At 38.1% G+C, this 14,120-nt stretch overlaps 1 protein-coding gene across 3 annotated transcripts in view; it reads right to left on the bottom strand.

The window, feature by feature from the left end:
* Positions 1–1,384: 1,384 nt before the first annotated feature.
* LOC110568266 (nephrocystin-1-like) overlaps positions 1,385–14,120 on the bottom strand; it is a 79,980-nt gene continuing 67,244 nt past the window's right edge. For all 3 annotated transcript variants that reach the window (XM_064371689.1, XM_064371688.1, XM_064371687.1), the window contains 4 exons: positions 10,029–10,141; positions 7,543–7,616; positions 3,677–3,721; positions 1,385–2,084 (listed from right to left, as the gene is read on the bottom strand). In XM_064371689.1, coding sequence (XP_064227759.1) covers positions 1,812–2,084; positions 3,677–3,721; positions 7,543–7,616; positions 10,029–10,141 — 505 coding nt within the window. In that variant the 3' untranslated portion in view covers positions 1,385–1,811. The remainder of the gene's footprint in view (positions 2,085–3,676; positions 3,722–7,542; positions 7,617–10,028; positions 10,142–14,120) is intronic.

The following is a 14,120-nucleotide window of genomic DNA, read 5'->3' on the forward strand; positions in this document are numbered from 1 at the left end:
ACTAAGAGTAAGATGAGGCAACACAGTAACAGTAGGAAAAATGTCTCTGTGCACACTTACCACCTCCATATGGGGACAAAGCCCTCTCCTTGAGAGCAGGAGCTGGGGAGGGCCACCGTGCTAGAGAAGTCAGAGCACCACCTTGTCAGCATGCCCAGGCAGCTGATGGGCAAAAGGAAGGTGTCTGCCACACTTAGCCTTGTATTGTGTGATTGAGGGCAGAAGGGCACCCACAGGGAGAGAGCTCCTAAAACCAGTTCCTGGAGAATGAAATCTTTTTTCTGAGGCCCAGTTCTCACTTGTCACATTTGTGCCTGGGAACCCATTCTTCCTTTTTTTTTTTTTTTTTGAGGCAGAGTTTCACCCTTGTTGCCAAGGCTGGAGTGCAATGGCACAATCTCGGCTCACTGCAACCTCTACCTCCTGGATTCAAGCAATTCTCCTGCTTCAGCCTCCCAAGTAGCTGGGATTACAGGCACACACCACCATGCCCAGCCAATTTTGTATTTTTAGTAGAGATGGGGTTTCACCATGTTGGCCAGGGTGGTCTCGAACTCCTGACCTCAGGTGATCCACCTGCCTCAGCCTCCCAAAGTGCTGGGATGACAGGCGTGAGCCACTGCGCCTGGCCTGGGAACTCTTTCACACCATGTTAATTTCCAAGACTGGGGCTCAAGTTAAGTTTAGGTTAAGGGTTTAGGATATGTTAGCTAACACATAACCCAGAAGTTTCATAGCATGACAGGTCTCTAAAAATAAATGCCTCTTTTAAGGTAGTATGCCATCAAAAAACAAGTACCTCTAACGGGATTCTAATTATTTAGGTTAAACTCTTTCTCATACTTTATTTTCACAAGGAATTCTTAAAGGTTTGCGCTGATGAGACAGAACATCTTAGGTTGTAGAAAATTATACACGGTATCTTTACTTGGAATATTAGCGGTGCCACTTATTACCTGTGACCTTAGGCAAATTACTTTACCTACCTGGCCTGTTTCTTCAGTAGTAATAAAAAAAAACAGTACCTATCTCCTATAGTAGGCTAATGAGAAATGCTCAGACACACAGTAGGTGCTCCATTAACACAGGCTGCTACTATTTATCACTAAAAGGAAAGACTTGGGACGTTTTACCAGCAGTTGCAAGTTTATCTGAAATGCAACAGAACCTGAGTACCTCATCTTTCTTCTTTGAAAGGATGAATCAATTCCACTCTCCAGTGCCTGAAAGTTTGTTTTTGTTCTTTTGACAGAGCACTTATTTTCTTGATTTAAAAAGGCAGAAGTAATTCTGTTTTTGTACCTAATTAGAGGTAAATCACATTCAAGTATCTGACTGAATTAAGTGATTACAACTTTCTCAGATGGATCACTTTAACTTCCTCTTCATTGAACAAGATAACTTTTATTAACACTCATAAATTTAAATATTTTGGATGCTAGACCCTTATCAGTTATATGATTTGCAAATATCTTTTACCATTCTGTGGGTTGTTTTTACACTTTCTTTAATAATCATAAATTTAGCTTTTGACAAAATCTTGCTTTTACAGAAATCTACATCATTAACTTAAGCAGCTGGCTTTTTGAAAAAAAATTCTGTTTCAATTTAGATATGACAGTACTCCTAATAGTTTTCAAAAATATTTAAATTATTGCATAAACATTTCTTTAAAAATAGGGTATGTACAAAGAAAAGAGTAAAGCCCAAGTTGTAAAGTGACAGTGATTTTTGGTTCTGTCATTTTATTCAGGTAATCGTGAAAGGTCCATCCAATTCTGTTGGAAGCTGAGGGCTAGAGGCTGCCACTGTCACACTGCATTCTTTCTCATTTCATCCAAGAAGTCATAGGTTTGCTCTGAAAGGTCAAAAGGTTCATGAACTCCATCTGGTGACAGCAGAGCTTGGAGGGCGCCCTGGTTTTCTTGGTTTTGCTTAAGGAAGTCAGTGATAATTTTCCATCGTGCAGCCTCAGTCTCTTTGTCTGCCCACCTGAATGGGGGCAGGCGTGTAGAGTGGAGAAGTGGGAGCACACAGTCATGGTAAACCAGGAGAAACGTGGACTTCAGGAACTCTTTGTCTCTCTGGGAAAACACGACCCCCACAAATAATATCGTTATTTTTAAAGTGTTAGATTCTATGAACTCTATTAACTAAAAGCCACCTAAAAGGTGGGATGGAGGGTGCCATTAGTGCCTGGCAGGTACTGACTCTGAGCCAGCTGCTCAGGCAGAACACAGCACCTCAGAATTGGGAGTAAGTAAGAGTCACACACTGCAGTGCTTCTCCCTGAGAGAGCCTCTATATGTCTCCATGAGACCAGGGTGTCTCCTAAGCTCCATGGAGGATGTCTCACACGTTCTGTCAAGGTGATGAAGTCTAATTCTGGTGACCCTAGTGTGATTCCAGGTAAATATAACTAAAACGATGCCACATCAGCTGTACCTACTTACTGACAGCGTATCAGAGGTAATTGTCATGTTATCTAAAAGAAGTGTCGCAGGTGTTCTGCATGGAATCCAGGGAAGTTGTTGGCTTATTTCCAGCAAAGCCTGGGATGGAGGTTGAGGGGTCCTTTGATCATGAGGATGTCAGACCCTTCTCAGATAAGAATGGTGCAGTATCAATTGTACCCATGTCAAGCCCCGATGCCCACAGGCCATGGTGGGATCTCAGAGAGCACAACAAGCTGAGGGCAGAACTGTCCCTAGGCAGCAGAGTCTACACAGAGCTATCACCCATCCCACCACACATGTCCACACAAGGGCAATGTCTACAGGCCTGAGGCCAGCACCTTGCCCACTGCTGTATTAGAATAGCACTAAACCTGACAGTTTTGGCAAAGGTCACATGTATGTAGATGGTACTGATCAAACGGAGGCTCAAATAAGGATACAATCTAGAAATCGTTTCCCAGTTTTCAGGGTTTTCAGCTCATTTGTTCTTTCACTTTCCTTGTAGATAATGCATATTTTAGATCAGCATTGGTAAAGTATGGACTATGTGCCAAATGTGGCCTGCCACCTCTTTTCATAAATGAAGTTTTATAGAAAAACAGTCACACTTGGTTATATTTACATATTGTCTGTGGCTGCTTTTGTGTTGCAACACCAGAGTTGAGTACTGTGACAGAGACCATAAGACCTGAAAAGCCAAAATGGTTTTCCATCTGGCCCTTCCCAGAAACATTTGCCAAATCCTGGATGAGAGCAACCAAACCACTACTCACTGATTAAAGCAGTTCAGATTGGTAGTTACAATGATTTTATAGCAATATAAGCAGAAGCAATGCATTGTTTTCAATATATGGTACAGCTCAGGCCAATTTTTTGTTTTTCCTTCTATTTACCTGATACGGGCTTTGAGAGCTAGAGAAGTTTTTTAAAAATAAAAGAAACTTGATATACAACTGAGAGACTTTGGCTTAAAAACTTCCCCTTTCTTTAAATAAAACTCAGTAATCTGAAATGACTGTCTTGAACAAGTGTTCCTTCTCACATTAGTTAACAATCATGCATAACCCTCTTGGAATGTGTTTTTGCAGCCATAATGACACAGTTTCCTTGGTTAAGAGGGATTATGACTATGGCTACTTTTGCTAAAAAAGAAACATTATAATGGGCAAGCAAACACCAGGTACTGCAAATATTAAGTTCAGTGTGGAAAATCTTATTACCTTCTCTGATCTTTTTAACATACTTTTTTTTTCAGCCCAGGAACTCTAAAGAGCAAACAGAAATGTTGTATTAGTCCAAGTAGTAACAAGTCCTTGCAACACTTCTGCAACTTCACTCTGTAAATAAACTTATGGATAGGGTTAAAAATGCTGTACAGATTCTATACAAGCAAGAAATGAATCTGTAATTAGGCATCTATTGCAAATGACTAGGCAGAATGACTAGGCAGATGTATCTATGAAAGATACCTTAGCAGCCCATGATAATTATAAATCAAAACTAACTTAAGAATAGAATCAGTGAAACACTAACACATCCATGCAAACTATACAAACACAGCACCTGAATAATAAAATGGTATTAAGCTTTCCAAGTAAGACAGTAATGAAAATGGAAAACATTGCAAAATACCAAACTTTGCTACAATTTTGTTATGAATGATGACAATGGTCAGAATGAGATAGACTGAAATACAAATTTGTAAATAAATATTTCTAATCCATTCACAAGGCTTCACAGAAACTTCCTTAAATAAATAGAAACCCCAGAATTCAATCAGTCCCATAGAAGTATGAATTTAAGACTTTCACAGTGCCAGTTCCTGGCAAACTGAATGCGTGGGTGGAATATGACCAGTTTCATAGCTGCCTGTTCCAGGGTCTGGGTTCTGTGCAAGTCAGCAGATATCCTCCTGTTGGCACCTGATATTATGGGTACCCTGAAAGCATCAGACCTTTCTCAGCAGGGAGACCCTGGGTTGAATATAACATACGGCACCAAGAAGGAGATTCTCCATACAATGATGCACTGACAAAATGTTTCTTACCAGGAGATAACAGACTATGCTACTCATGAGAGTATCTTGGAATGTTCATACCTATTACCATGTGAAGGGACTATAGTCCTCCACCCTATTAACTGCGGTGCCTATGGGTCCTTGAGAGTTTGAAGTGGACCCTTAAGAGAACCAAAGTGTTTTACTAAACAGGCTGGGTGCCATTCTTCTTCTTATTAAAATGTCATTCACAAACTGAACTGTGCTAGGTAAGTAAACACTAGGAGGCTCACATGCTGTACATTTTAAATTTTATTAGGTTGGTGCAAAAGTAACTGTGATTTTTTTGCTATCACTTTTATGGCAAAAACTGCAATTACTTTTGTACCAACCTAATAATATGGCTTAACGTGAATATCACTTAGCAAATTTAAACCTAGTGTCTGGCAAAATCTGCCTGTTGTTTGTTAGTTACATGTCAATGTCCCACCTCATTTTTAACTGAGTCACCAACAAACAGTAGGATGTTTCACTTAGAGTAACTCATCTGGGAACAGCAAACATGTTAAAGTTCACTATTACCTCACCAAGATCCACTTCCTTTCTTCTGGAACAAAAAAAAAGACTATGCCCCCTTTGAAGTTAAATGGACCATGTGACTGGTTTGGGCCGATGCAATGTGAGCAGAAGTGGCCCAGGCCCCTTTGGAGCAAAGGCAGTGAAAGTCTAAGAACAATTCTCTATTCTCCCTCTTCTGCAGGGAAACTGGCAACAGAGGCAGCTATTTGTTCCAGATGGTACTGTGAGACAGTGGAGGCTCCACCAGTCTGTACTTTTGGGTGACTGTGGAGCAGCATCTTCCACTGATCCATGCTGGATACATACCATGGGTGAGAAAGAAACCTGTGCCGAACACCACAGCACAGCTGAGCTTCTCCTAAGTAATAGTGTATTATGACACAGAGAGAAGAAGGCTCATGAGTGTAGAAACCACCACTTTCTTTTCAAAAATTATCATTATACAAATAATTTAATGTGGAAAAAATTAAGAAAATGTAGATAAAATAATCCAAGATTCAATGGTATTCACTGATACTTCTCTGGAATATATTCTTCCAGATCTTCTCATAGGCAGATACATAAATGTATATATATATTTAAATATATTTAGTATGCCTCAAATGGGATTTTTTCACTAAATATCCTATGTGCACAACTTTGCCCACATGCCTTTTCTTGAGCAGCCTGTGGCACATTCTGGGCGCACCCAAAGCTGACCTGCAGGGACAGCCCTGGCTGGAGCTCACTTCTCACTGCTGAGCTCCATGGCTGGCCAGGTCACTACATGTCTCTGAGCTGTCTGCTCATCAGGGAAATGCAGATTTTAGACTAGATTAGGGTTCCTAAGTTTCTTCCTAAGAACAAGGTCCAGATTCCTGACTGTTACACATCTAGGGAAATATTCCTGTGGCCAACACGATGACTTATATTAATGCATAGTGGGCTCTTGTGAAATCTTGGTTGAATAAATCAGTGTATATATGGTCTATATAATGAATGATTATTACACTAGTAATTTTATAGAAGAAAGAGAAATTCTGCATTATCTAGCTATAGTGCCAGATGAACCTATCTAAAATTACAGGAGATCGTATGCACCATGAACATTTTCTTAAACATCTCTGTTGAAAATGTCATTGTTACTGTTAACACCCCCCACCCCAGCCAAGGCAGCATATGAATTCGTTTCAAAGTCTAATAAGAATATGGCCGGGCGCGGTGGCTCAAGCCTGTAATCCCAGCACTTTGGGAGGCCGAGGCGGGTGGATCACGAGGTTAAGAGATCAAGACCATCCTGGTCAACATGGTGAAACCCCGTCTCTACTAATACAAAAAATTAGCTGGGCATGGTGGCGCGTGCCTGTAATCCCAGCTACTCAGGAGGCTGAGGCAGGAGAATTGCCTGAACCCAGGAGTCGGAGGTTGCGGTGAGCCGAGATCGCGCCCTTGCACTCCAGCCTGGGTAACAAGCGAAACTCCATCTCAAAAAAAAAAAAAAAAAGAATATTTGTAGACGACTGAGTCCTCCTTCTGTTTCTGCTGTCAGGCCCATATGACCTCTTTTTTTATCAACAGGAGTCATCCCGTGATATGCTCACCTCCCTCTTGCACATGTTCTGCCTCTCTGCACTTGGCAGAGTTTGCCTAAAGAAGAAACCTTCCTGGGTTACCCATGACCTACCACAGCCCTCAGTCCCACACCAAGACTCAGGCTTACTTTGCTCATCTACCTACCACTCCCTTACTTGCATCTGACATGCCAAGATAGACCGTCAGCTCTATTCCTTCCTGCCTCAAATGTCAGCTCATGCTAACCCTTCCACCTGCAATGTCTTCACCCCCATCTCAGCAGGTCAAAATCCTCTTGGCCCTGGCCTTTATGAGGCTCTCTCACTCCAGACCTCTCTAAGGAAACACAATTTGATTCCTTCTTTGCTGTCTTCCTTAAATCTTCAAGGTCCTGGGTTATACCTCCCCCATGGCACTTCTCATGTTACCTGTGTATCTGCCTTGCATGCAGAGAGCTCTTCTAATACTTATTAACCTTGATGTATTAGGCTAAACCATATGAAACTGCCTCTTAGGCCAAAAATAGCTGAAAATTGGGAGATTTCATGTGATTTAACATAAAATTTCAGACAGCAAATAGCATACATGGAATTAAATTAAAGATGGTATGCATGCCCTGGACTCTCCTCTGGAAACTCAATTGATTTATCTTACAGACCATTTTGGATTTTTGCTCTTAAGTCACAATCAGTGGCCATTTTAAGCAAAGAAAAAAAACGGGCAAAGATTGTAATAGCATACACAGCAGGCACTCATCTGCTCACTGGGTCAGGGAGGGCAGCCCTTGGGAATTCATGTTAACATGGGAAAGATGAGACTGATTTACCTAGACAATGGACAGCAATTGGAAGACATCAGCCTAGTAAAAATAGCCTAGACCAGGTGACAGAACTCATTAACACAGAGTGTGTAACTGCTTCCAAAAGCCAGCAGGTTTCCTTTGCAATGCATGCTACCTACCCTGAGGGCATCCATCACATCAGGCTGCTCCAAAAGCATGGGGAAGGTGGCCAGCATGGGATGACTAATTAAATCTGAAATGCAAAACAACAGAAAGAATTTTACGCAAACTTCGCTGGATGGATTTTGTTACAATTGACCCAAAAATATTCAGATGAAAATTATTGTGCCAAATGATTTGTTGATAACATAGTCTACACGCTTTGACTTCTAGGAGAGCTCAAAGCTGTCCCCTCAACCTTCATCTGCCCCTATACCTATATCCTGGCGAGCTCTTGTACCAAATTAATGGAGCTTTTAGAGTGAGGGCAAGGAGGCAAAATTTTGTTCTTCTATGTTGTTCTTCAACTTCTCTTTCTTCCTTATGGCTGTGGCATGGTAAAAGGAATCTTCTCCTTACAGGTAGCCCTCCTCTTGGGAGACTGAGCGGAAACCAGGAAGCACCAGGGGAAAGGAGGCAGAGGGACTGCTGCTCAGGTCTGATTCCAGTCAGGTCTGATTCCAGTCCACCAGTGCTCAGGGAAGGACCCAAACTTGTGTCTGGAGCCAGCAGAGAGTGGTAGGTGAAATGGGAAGAATTAGGAATTGAGGATTCTGGCCATATAACCAAACATGGTGGAGGAGATATTGACATTTCACAATAGATAATGGCACATGAAAAACATGTGCAAAGCAGCACACCAGGAAAGACGTGTCTTAGTCTATTTGTGCTGCTGTCATGGAATACCCAAGGCTGGGTAACTTATAAACAAAAGAAAATTATATCTCAAAGTTCTGGAGGCTGGGAAATCTAAGATCAAGGTACTGGCATTTAGTGTCTAGTGAGGGCCTTCTTACAACATCCTCCAGAGCAGAGGAACACTGTGTCCTCATGTGGCTGAAGGCAAAAGGGTAAGGGAGACAAATTTCCTTGTCAAGCCCTTCTATAAGAGTCTCTAATCCCGTTCATAAGAAAACAGACCTCATGGCCTAATCACCATTCAAAGGCCCCATCTTGCAATACCATTACATTGGTAACATGAATTTTAAATGGGATATATTTAAACCATAGCAGACACTTTTGAAATGGCAAGGGCAAGGTATTCTATAATCTGGTGTCCTCAGTAGAGAAAAATTCATTCTTTAGATATTATTAGGATATTTCATTATGATAATTAAATTCAAACAAAGTCACCAGTTCTGAGAAAACTTCTTACCTATTCGGAGACTAACAAGCCTTAACCTCTTCAAGAAGTCATATTACTTATGAAGTCTTTGGAGAGTCATCAAAATGAATTCAAAGGCAATGGTGATTAAAAGGCTTTTCTGTTCTCCTCCTTAAGAGTTATAACGATTCCTTGAGAACTTTCTGTGCCCCTCTGCCTTTGAGTTCCACTTCTACCTATCTATCCAGGTGATAACTCCCTGGGAGAGGAGTCCTGCCTATGAACATTATTTGTCCACAAATGCTAAGCCTCACTCACTCTGCTCCATCCGCACTGGCCTGCCTCAATTTCAAGCCCTCCAACACATGCATGTCTTCTTTCCTTGGATCTTCAGACATGCTGGTCACTCTATCCAGAAAGAATCCTTCCCCACACACTTCCCTCATAGGTCTAATTCCTCTCTCACATCTTTTGTTAAACATTACTCACTCAAAGAAGTCTTTCCTTGCCCTACACATTAGTCAAGTCTTCCCAGTGCATGCTCTTGTTGTGTATTTTCCTTCACAGCACTTATTTCAAAAGGGTGGAAAGGATTATTTAGGTAATTATGTGTTTGAGGCCTGGGACACCTATGCCTGTCTCATTCATCACTAGGTCTAGCATAGTATCTGACACATAGCAGGTACTCAGTACACATATCTGCTTACTGATTTATTCAATGAAAGAAGAGCCAATAAAATTAAACTGTTTTTCTTTTTGGAGGCAATTATTATAACACATGCATTTTTCTTTGTAGTTCAATCATATATGGCGACTCATTGATTTTTAAAATTATTTATTAACATTTTACTTGGTAAAAATTTCAAACCTACAAAGAAGTTTCAAGAATACAGACAGTACACAGAACACCCTAATACTCTGTGTCTGGATTCACCTATTTTAACTAATCTATTTGATGTTTACACTTCATGCACTAAGAACCAGCTATGATGGTTGATTTTGGTTTCTTTTCAAAATGATGATGTGCACACCAAACACATGGGAATAAACAGATTACTCAGAGACATTAAGGGAAAATATTACTATATCTGAGTCTTGGGATCTCAAAACTCTGGAATTTGAAATGTGAAAATACTATGTTTGAAAGAACTGAATATGTATTTAATTCACAAAGTTCTGCATCCAAAGATGTCCCATAAGTAATGTATAAACAACAATGCTGTTCTAAATATTTTATTCCAAAAGTCACAATCAGAAACGGAAGATACAAGTTGATATAGGTTACCTTTACTCAGAGCATGAAGCATTACTGCACAAAAGGAAATGGCAAAGCCCACTTACCCGTACTTTGCAAGCTCATCCTGTCTTTCAGGAGCACATCTCCAAGAATTTGTCGATAAAATATCAACAAGTGAATGGAACACATACTTCCAATTAATGTTTCTGGAAGTAGACTATTAAAGAAGAAAAAAATGTATTCATTAGACAATCCAACCTACAATGTTTTTTGATGTATATTACTTTAATAAATGGTCCCAAATTCTGCTTCATTACTGGAACACATATTTAACAATTTAAAGAAAAATTTATACTAAAAGTAGGTCACATTAAATTTCAGATAATTTTTTGTATTTGTTTACACTTTCAAGTCTCAACTCTGTATTACCATTTTTGTGCTTTCATTTTAGCATATACACCTATGTTAAATGTCAGATAAAAAAGAGAAAGCACCAATTATATGTTTTGGATAAAAAAGGACTAGTCAGCTACAAGCTTTAACAAAGGCATGTGGCTGCCACGCCTGATTTGATGACTGCAGAGGAAATACAAATTCGGGCTGTTCACAGTACTGGGTGGAACATAGGAGGGTGTGACAGACCTGGAATAAGTCCTGACTTTGTCACTTCCTAGCTATGTGACTTTAAATTAATCTCCTTGTGCTTTGGTTTCCTTAATTATTGGATACAAACAGTAATACTTGCATTTCAGAAATTTACTAAAAGGATTAAAATGAAGTGTGGGGCAGGCATGGTGACTCACACCTGTAATCCCAAAACTTCGGGAGGCTGAGATGGTGAATCACTTGAGGTCAGAAGTTTGAGACCAGCTTGGTCAACATGGTAAAACCACATTTCTACTGAAAATACAAAAATTAGCCAAATGTGGTGGTGGGCACCTGTAATCTCAGCTACTCAGAGGCTAAGGCAGAAGAATCCCTTGAGCCTGGGAGGTGGAGGTTGCAGTGAGCTGAGATCAGGCCACTGCACTCCAGCCTGGGTGACAGAGCAAGACTCTGTCTCAAAAAAATGAAACAAAACAAAACAACAACAACAACAAAAATGAAGTAAGTACGGAGTACTTAATGTAATGTCTGGTATATAGTAAGAACTAGAAAACAAAAAATAATTCAATATTGGCGTTAAGTTGGTATTGGTTTAAACTAGATTGCTATAACCTTAGGATGTTATATGTAATACCAAGTTAAGTTGGTATTAGCTTAAAATATATCATTAAAACTTTAGGATGTTATATGTAATACCATGGTAACCACAAAGGAAATATCTATAGAATATTTTCAAATGGAAATGAAAAGAGAATCAAAATTTGTCACTATGAAAAATCAAACACAAAGAAAATCAGTGAGGAAGGAAATTAAGAACCAAAAAAAAAAAAAAAAAAGGCATAAGAAAAGCAAAAAATAAGTAATAAAATGGCAAAAGTAAGTCCTTTTCTATTAGTAATCACTTTAAATCTAAACAAATTAGGCTCCTCAATTGAAAGATATAGATGGGCAGAATGCATTAAAAAAAACAACATTTAGTTATATGCTATGTATAAGGACTCACTTTAGACTTAGGACACTCATGGGTAGAAAAGAAAAGAATACAAAAAAATATATTCCATATAAATAGCAACCAAAAGAAAACATGTTTAGCCATACTGATATCAAACAAAATAGACTTCAAGACAAAAAAAGTTACAAGAGACAGAGAAAGATATTGTATAATCATAAAAGAGTCCATTCAGAATATGTAACAGTTATAAACATATATGCACCAAACATCAGAGCTCCTAAATATATGAATCAAAGACTGAAAGAATTGAAGGGAGAAATATATAGATCTATAATAATAGAGAAGATTTCAATATCCTACTTTCGATAAGGTATAGGACAACCAAACAAAAGATCAATAACACTGTAGACTGGATCTAGCAGACATATACAAAACACTCTACCCAGCAACAGCAGAATATACATTTTCGAAAGTGCACATGAGATATTCTTCAGGAAAGACTGTATGTTGAGTGACAAAATAAGTCTTAATAAATTTAAAAAGATTGAAATCATACAAAGTATCTTTTTTCAATCATAATGAAACAAAACAAGAAATCAAAATCAATAAAAACTGGAAAACACGCAAATATGTGGAAATTAACACACTCAAACAACCAATGGCTCAAAGAAGAAATCTCAGGAGAAACTAGAAAATATCTTGAGAAATGAAAATGAAACCAAAACATATCAAAACTCATAAGATACAGTGAAAACAGTCCTAGGAGGGAAATTTATAGCTATAAATACTTCATTAAAAAAGAAGGAAGAGCTCAAGTCAACAACCCAACTTTATACCCTAAGGAACTAGAAAAGAAGAACAAAACTAGCAGAAGGAAAAAAATAATAAAGATTAGAGAGGGACAAAATAAAAAATAGAAAACAATAGAGAAAATCAATGAAAGCAAGAGTCTGTTCTTCAAAAAGATGAACAAAATTGACAAACCTTCAGTGAGAATGACTAAGGAAAAAAGACTCAACTAAAATCAGAAATGAAAGAGGGGATATTACTACTGATTTTATAGAAATAAAAAATGTGTAAGAGCATACTATAAATAGTTCTATGCCAACAAGTTAGATAGCATAAATGAAATAGCCAAATTTCTAGAAACACACAACCTATTAAGGCTGAATCACAAAGAAATAGAAAATCTCAATAACAAGTAAGGAGATTGAATCAGTAATCAAAAAAATCTCCTGATAAAGAAAAGCCCAGCATCAGATGGTTTCACTGGAGAATTCTAACAAACATTTAAAGAAGAATTAACACCAATTTTCCTCAAACTATTCCAAGAAATTGAAGAGAAGAAAACACTATCAAACTCATTATAAGGTCAGAATTACCCTGGTACCAAAGCCAACAATACTATAAGAGGAAAAAAAAAAAAAAAGCTAAAGCCCAATATCCCTGAATATTGATGCAAAATCCTCAACAAAATGCTAGCAAAGTGAATTCAACAGCACATTAAAAAGCTTATATATCATGACCAAGTCAAATTTATTTGTGGAACACAAGGATGGCTCAACATCCAAAAATCAACCAACATAATGTGCTATATTAACAGAATTTAGGGGAAAACCCCACATTATTTTCTCAACCGATGCTGAAAAACCACAAAACTCAACATCCTTTCATGATAAAAACACTCAACAAACTAGGAATAGAAAGGAACTACTTCAACATAATAAAGGCCGTATATGAAAAGCCCACAGCTAACATCACATACTCAATGGTGAAACAATGAAAGCTTTTCCTCTAAGATAAGGAATAAGACAAGGATCCTGCTCCTGCTGCTATTACTCAACATAGTAATGGAAATATTTTTCTAAAAAAGGAGAAATATCTCTGTTCACAGACAAAATGATGTAGAATATATGTAGAAAAAGATTCCATGAAATATTCCATGAAAAAGACTTTCAGAATAAATGACTTTACCAAAGTTTCAGAATACAAAATCAACATGCAAAAATCATTGCATTTCTATACACTAACAATAAACAATTTGAAAAGGGAACTAAGAAAACAATTTACAATAGCATCAAAAAAGTCAGAAATTTAAAAATAGAAAATTTGAGTATTTAGATTTCAAAATAAACTGGAAACATGAAAAGTGAGCTCTTTAAGACTCTCACACATGACACATAGTAAATACTTACTGGGAATATATTAAACACAAGATTTAACCCTTCAAAGTAGTCAAGAAAATATCTTAGATCATTCTAAATAAATATTTTCTAAATACTATTTTTAGAAATATATAAACTCTGTCATAAAGCATGAAGAAGGACCATATAGAAGATCTCAAAAAACCTTACAAGTGATATGTTGTCTTCTATCAAAAAGGAAGATGTCTTTTGGCTGAGAAAAACCATCAAAGATTTAAAAAGAGAACTTACTGTTTGTAAATTAATCCTTTATCTTAATTTCTAAGATGAGATTTTTAAAAGGGGAAATTATCACAGAGGTAATATTCAGGCTTCCAGCCTATTGGAAGAGAACAGAATGAATGTGACCACTGTGCTGAGGTAAAAGCAATGGATTCCATGGGCAATTAGTTTCATGGCATTAAATAAGTATCCTTGACCACTCTTTAAACCCT

Source organism: Aotus nancymaae, unplaced genomic scaffold, assembly GCF_030222135.1.
Source record: "Aotus nancymaae isolate 86718 unplaced genomic scaffold, 86718_ANA_hifiasm-v0.15.2.pri h1tg000155l, whole genome shotgun sequence".
Taxonomy (NCBI): Eukaryota; Metazoa; Chordata; class Mammalia; order Primates; family Aotidae; genus Aotus; species Aotus nancymaae.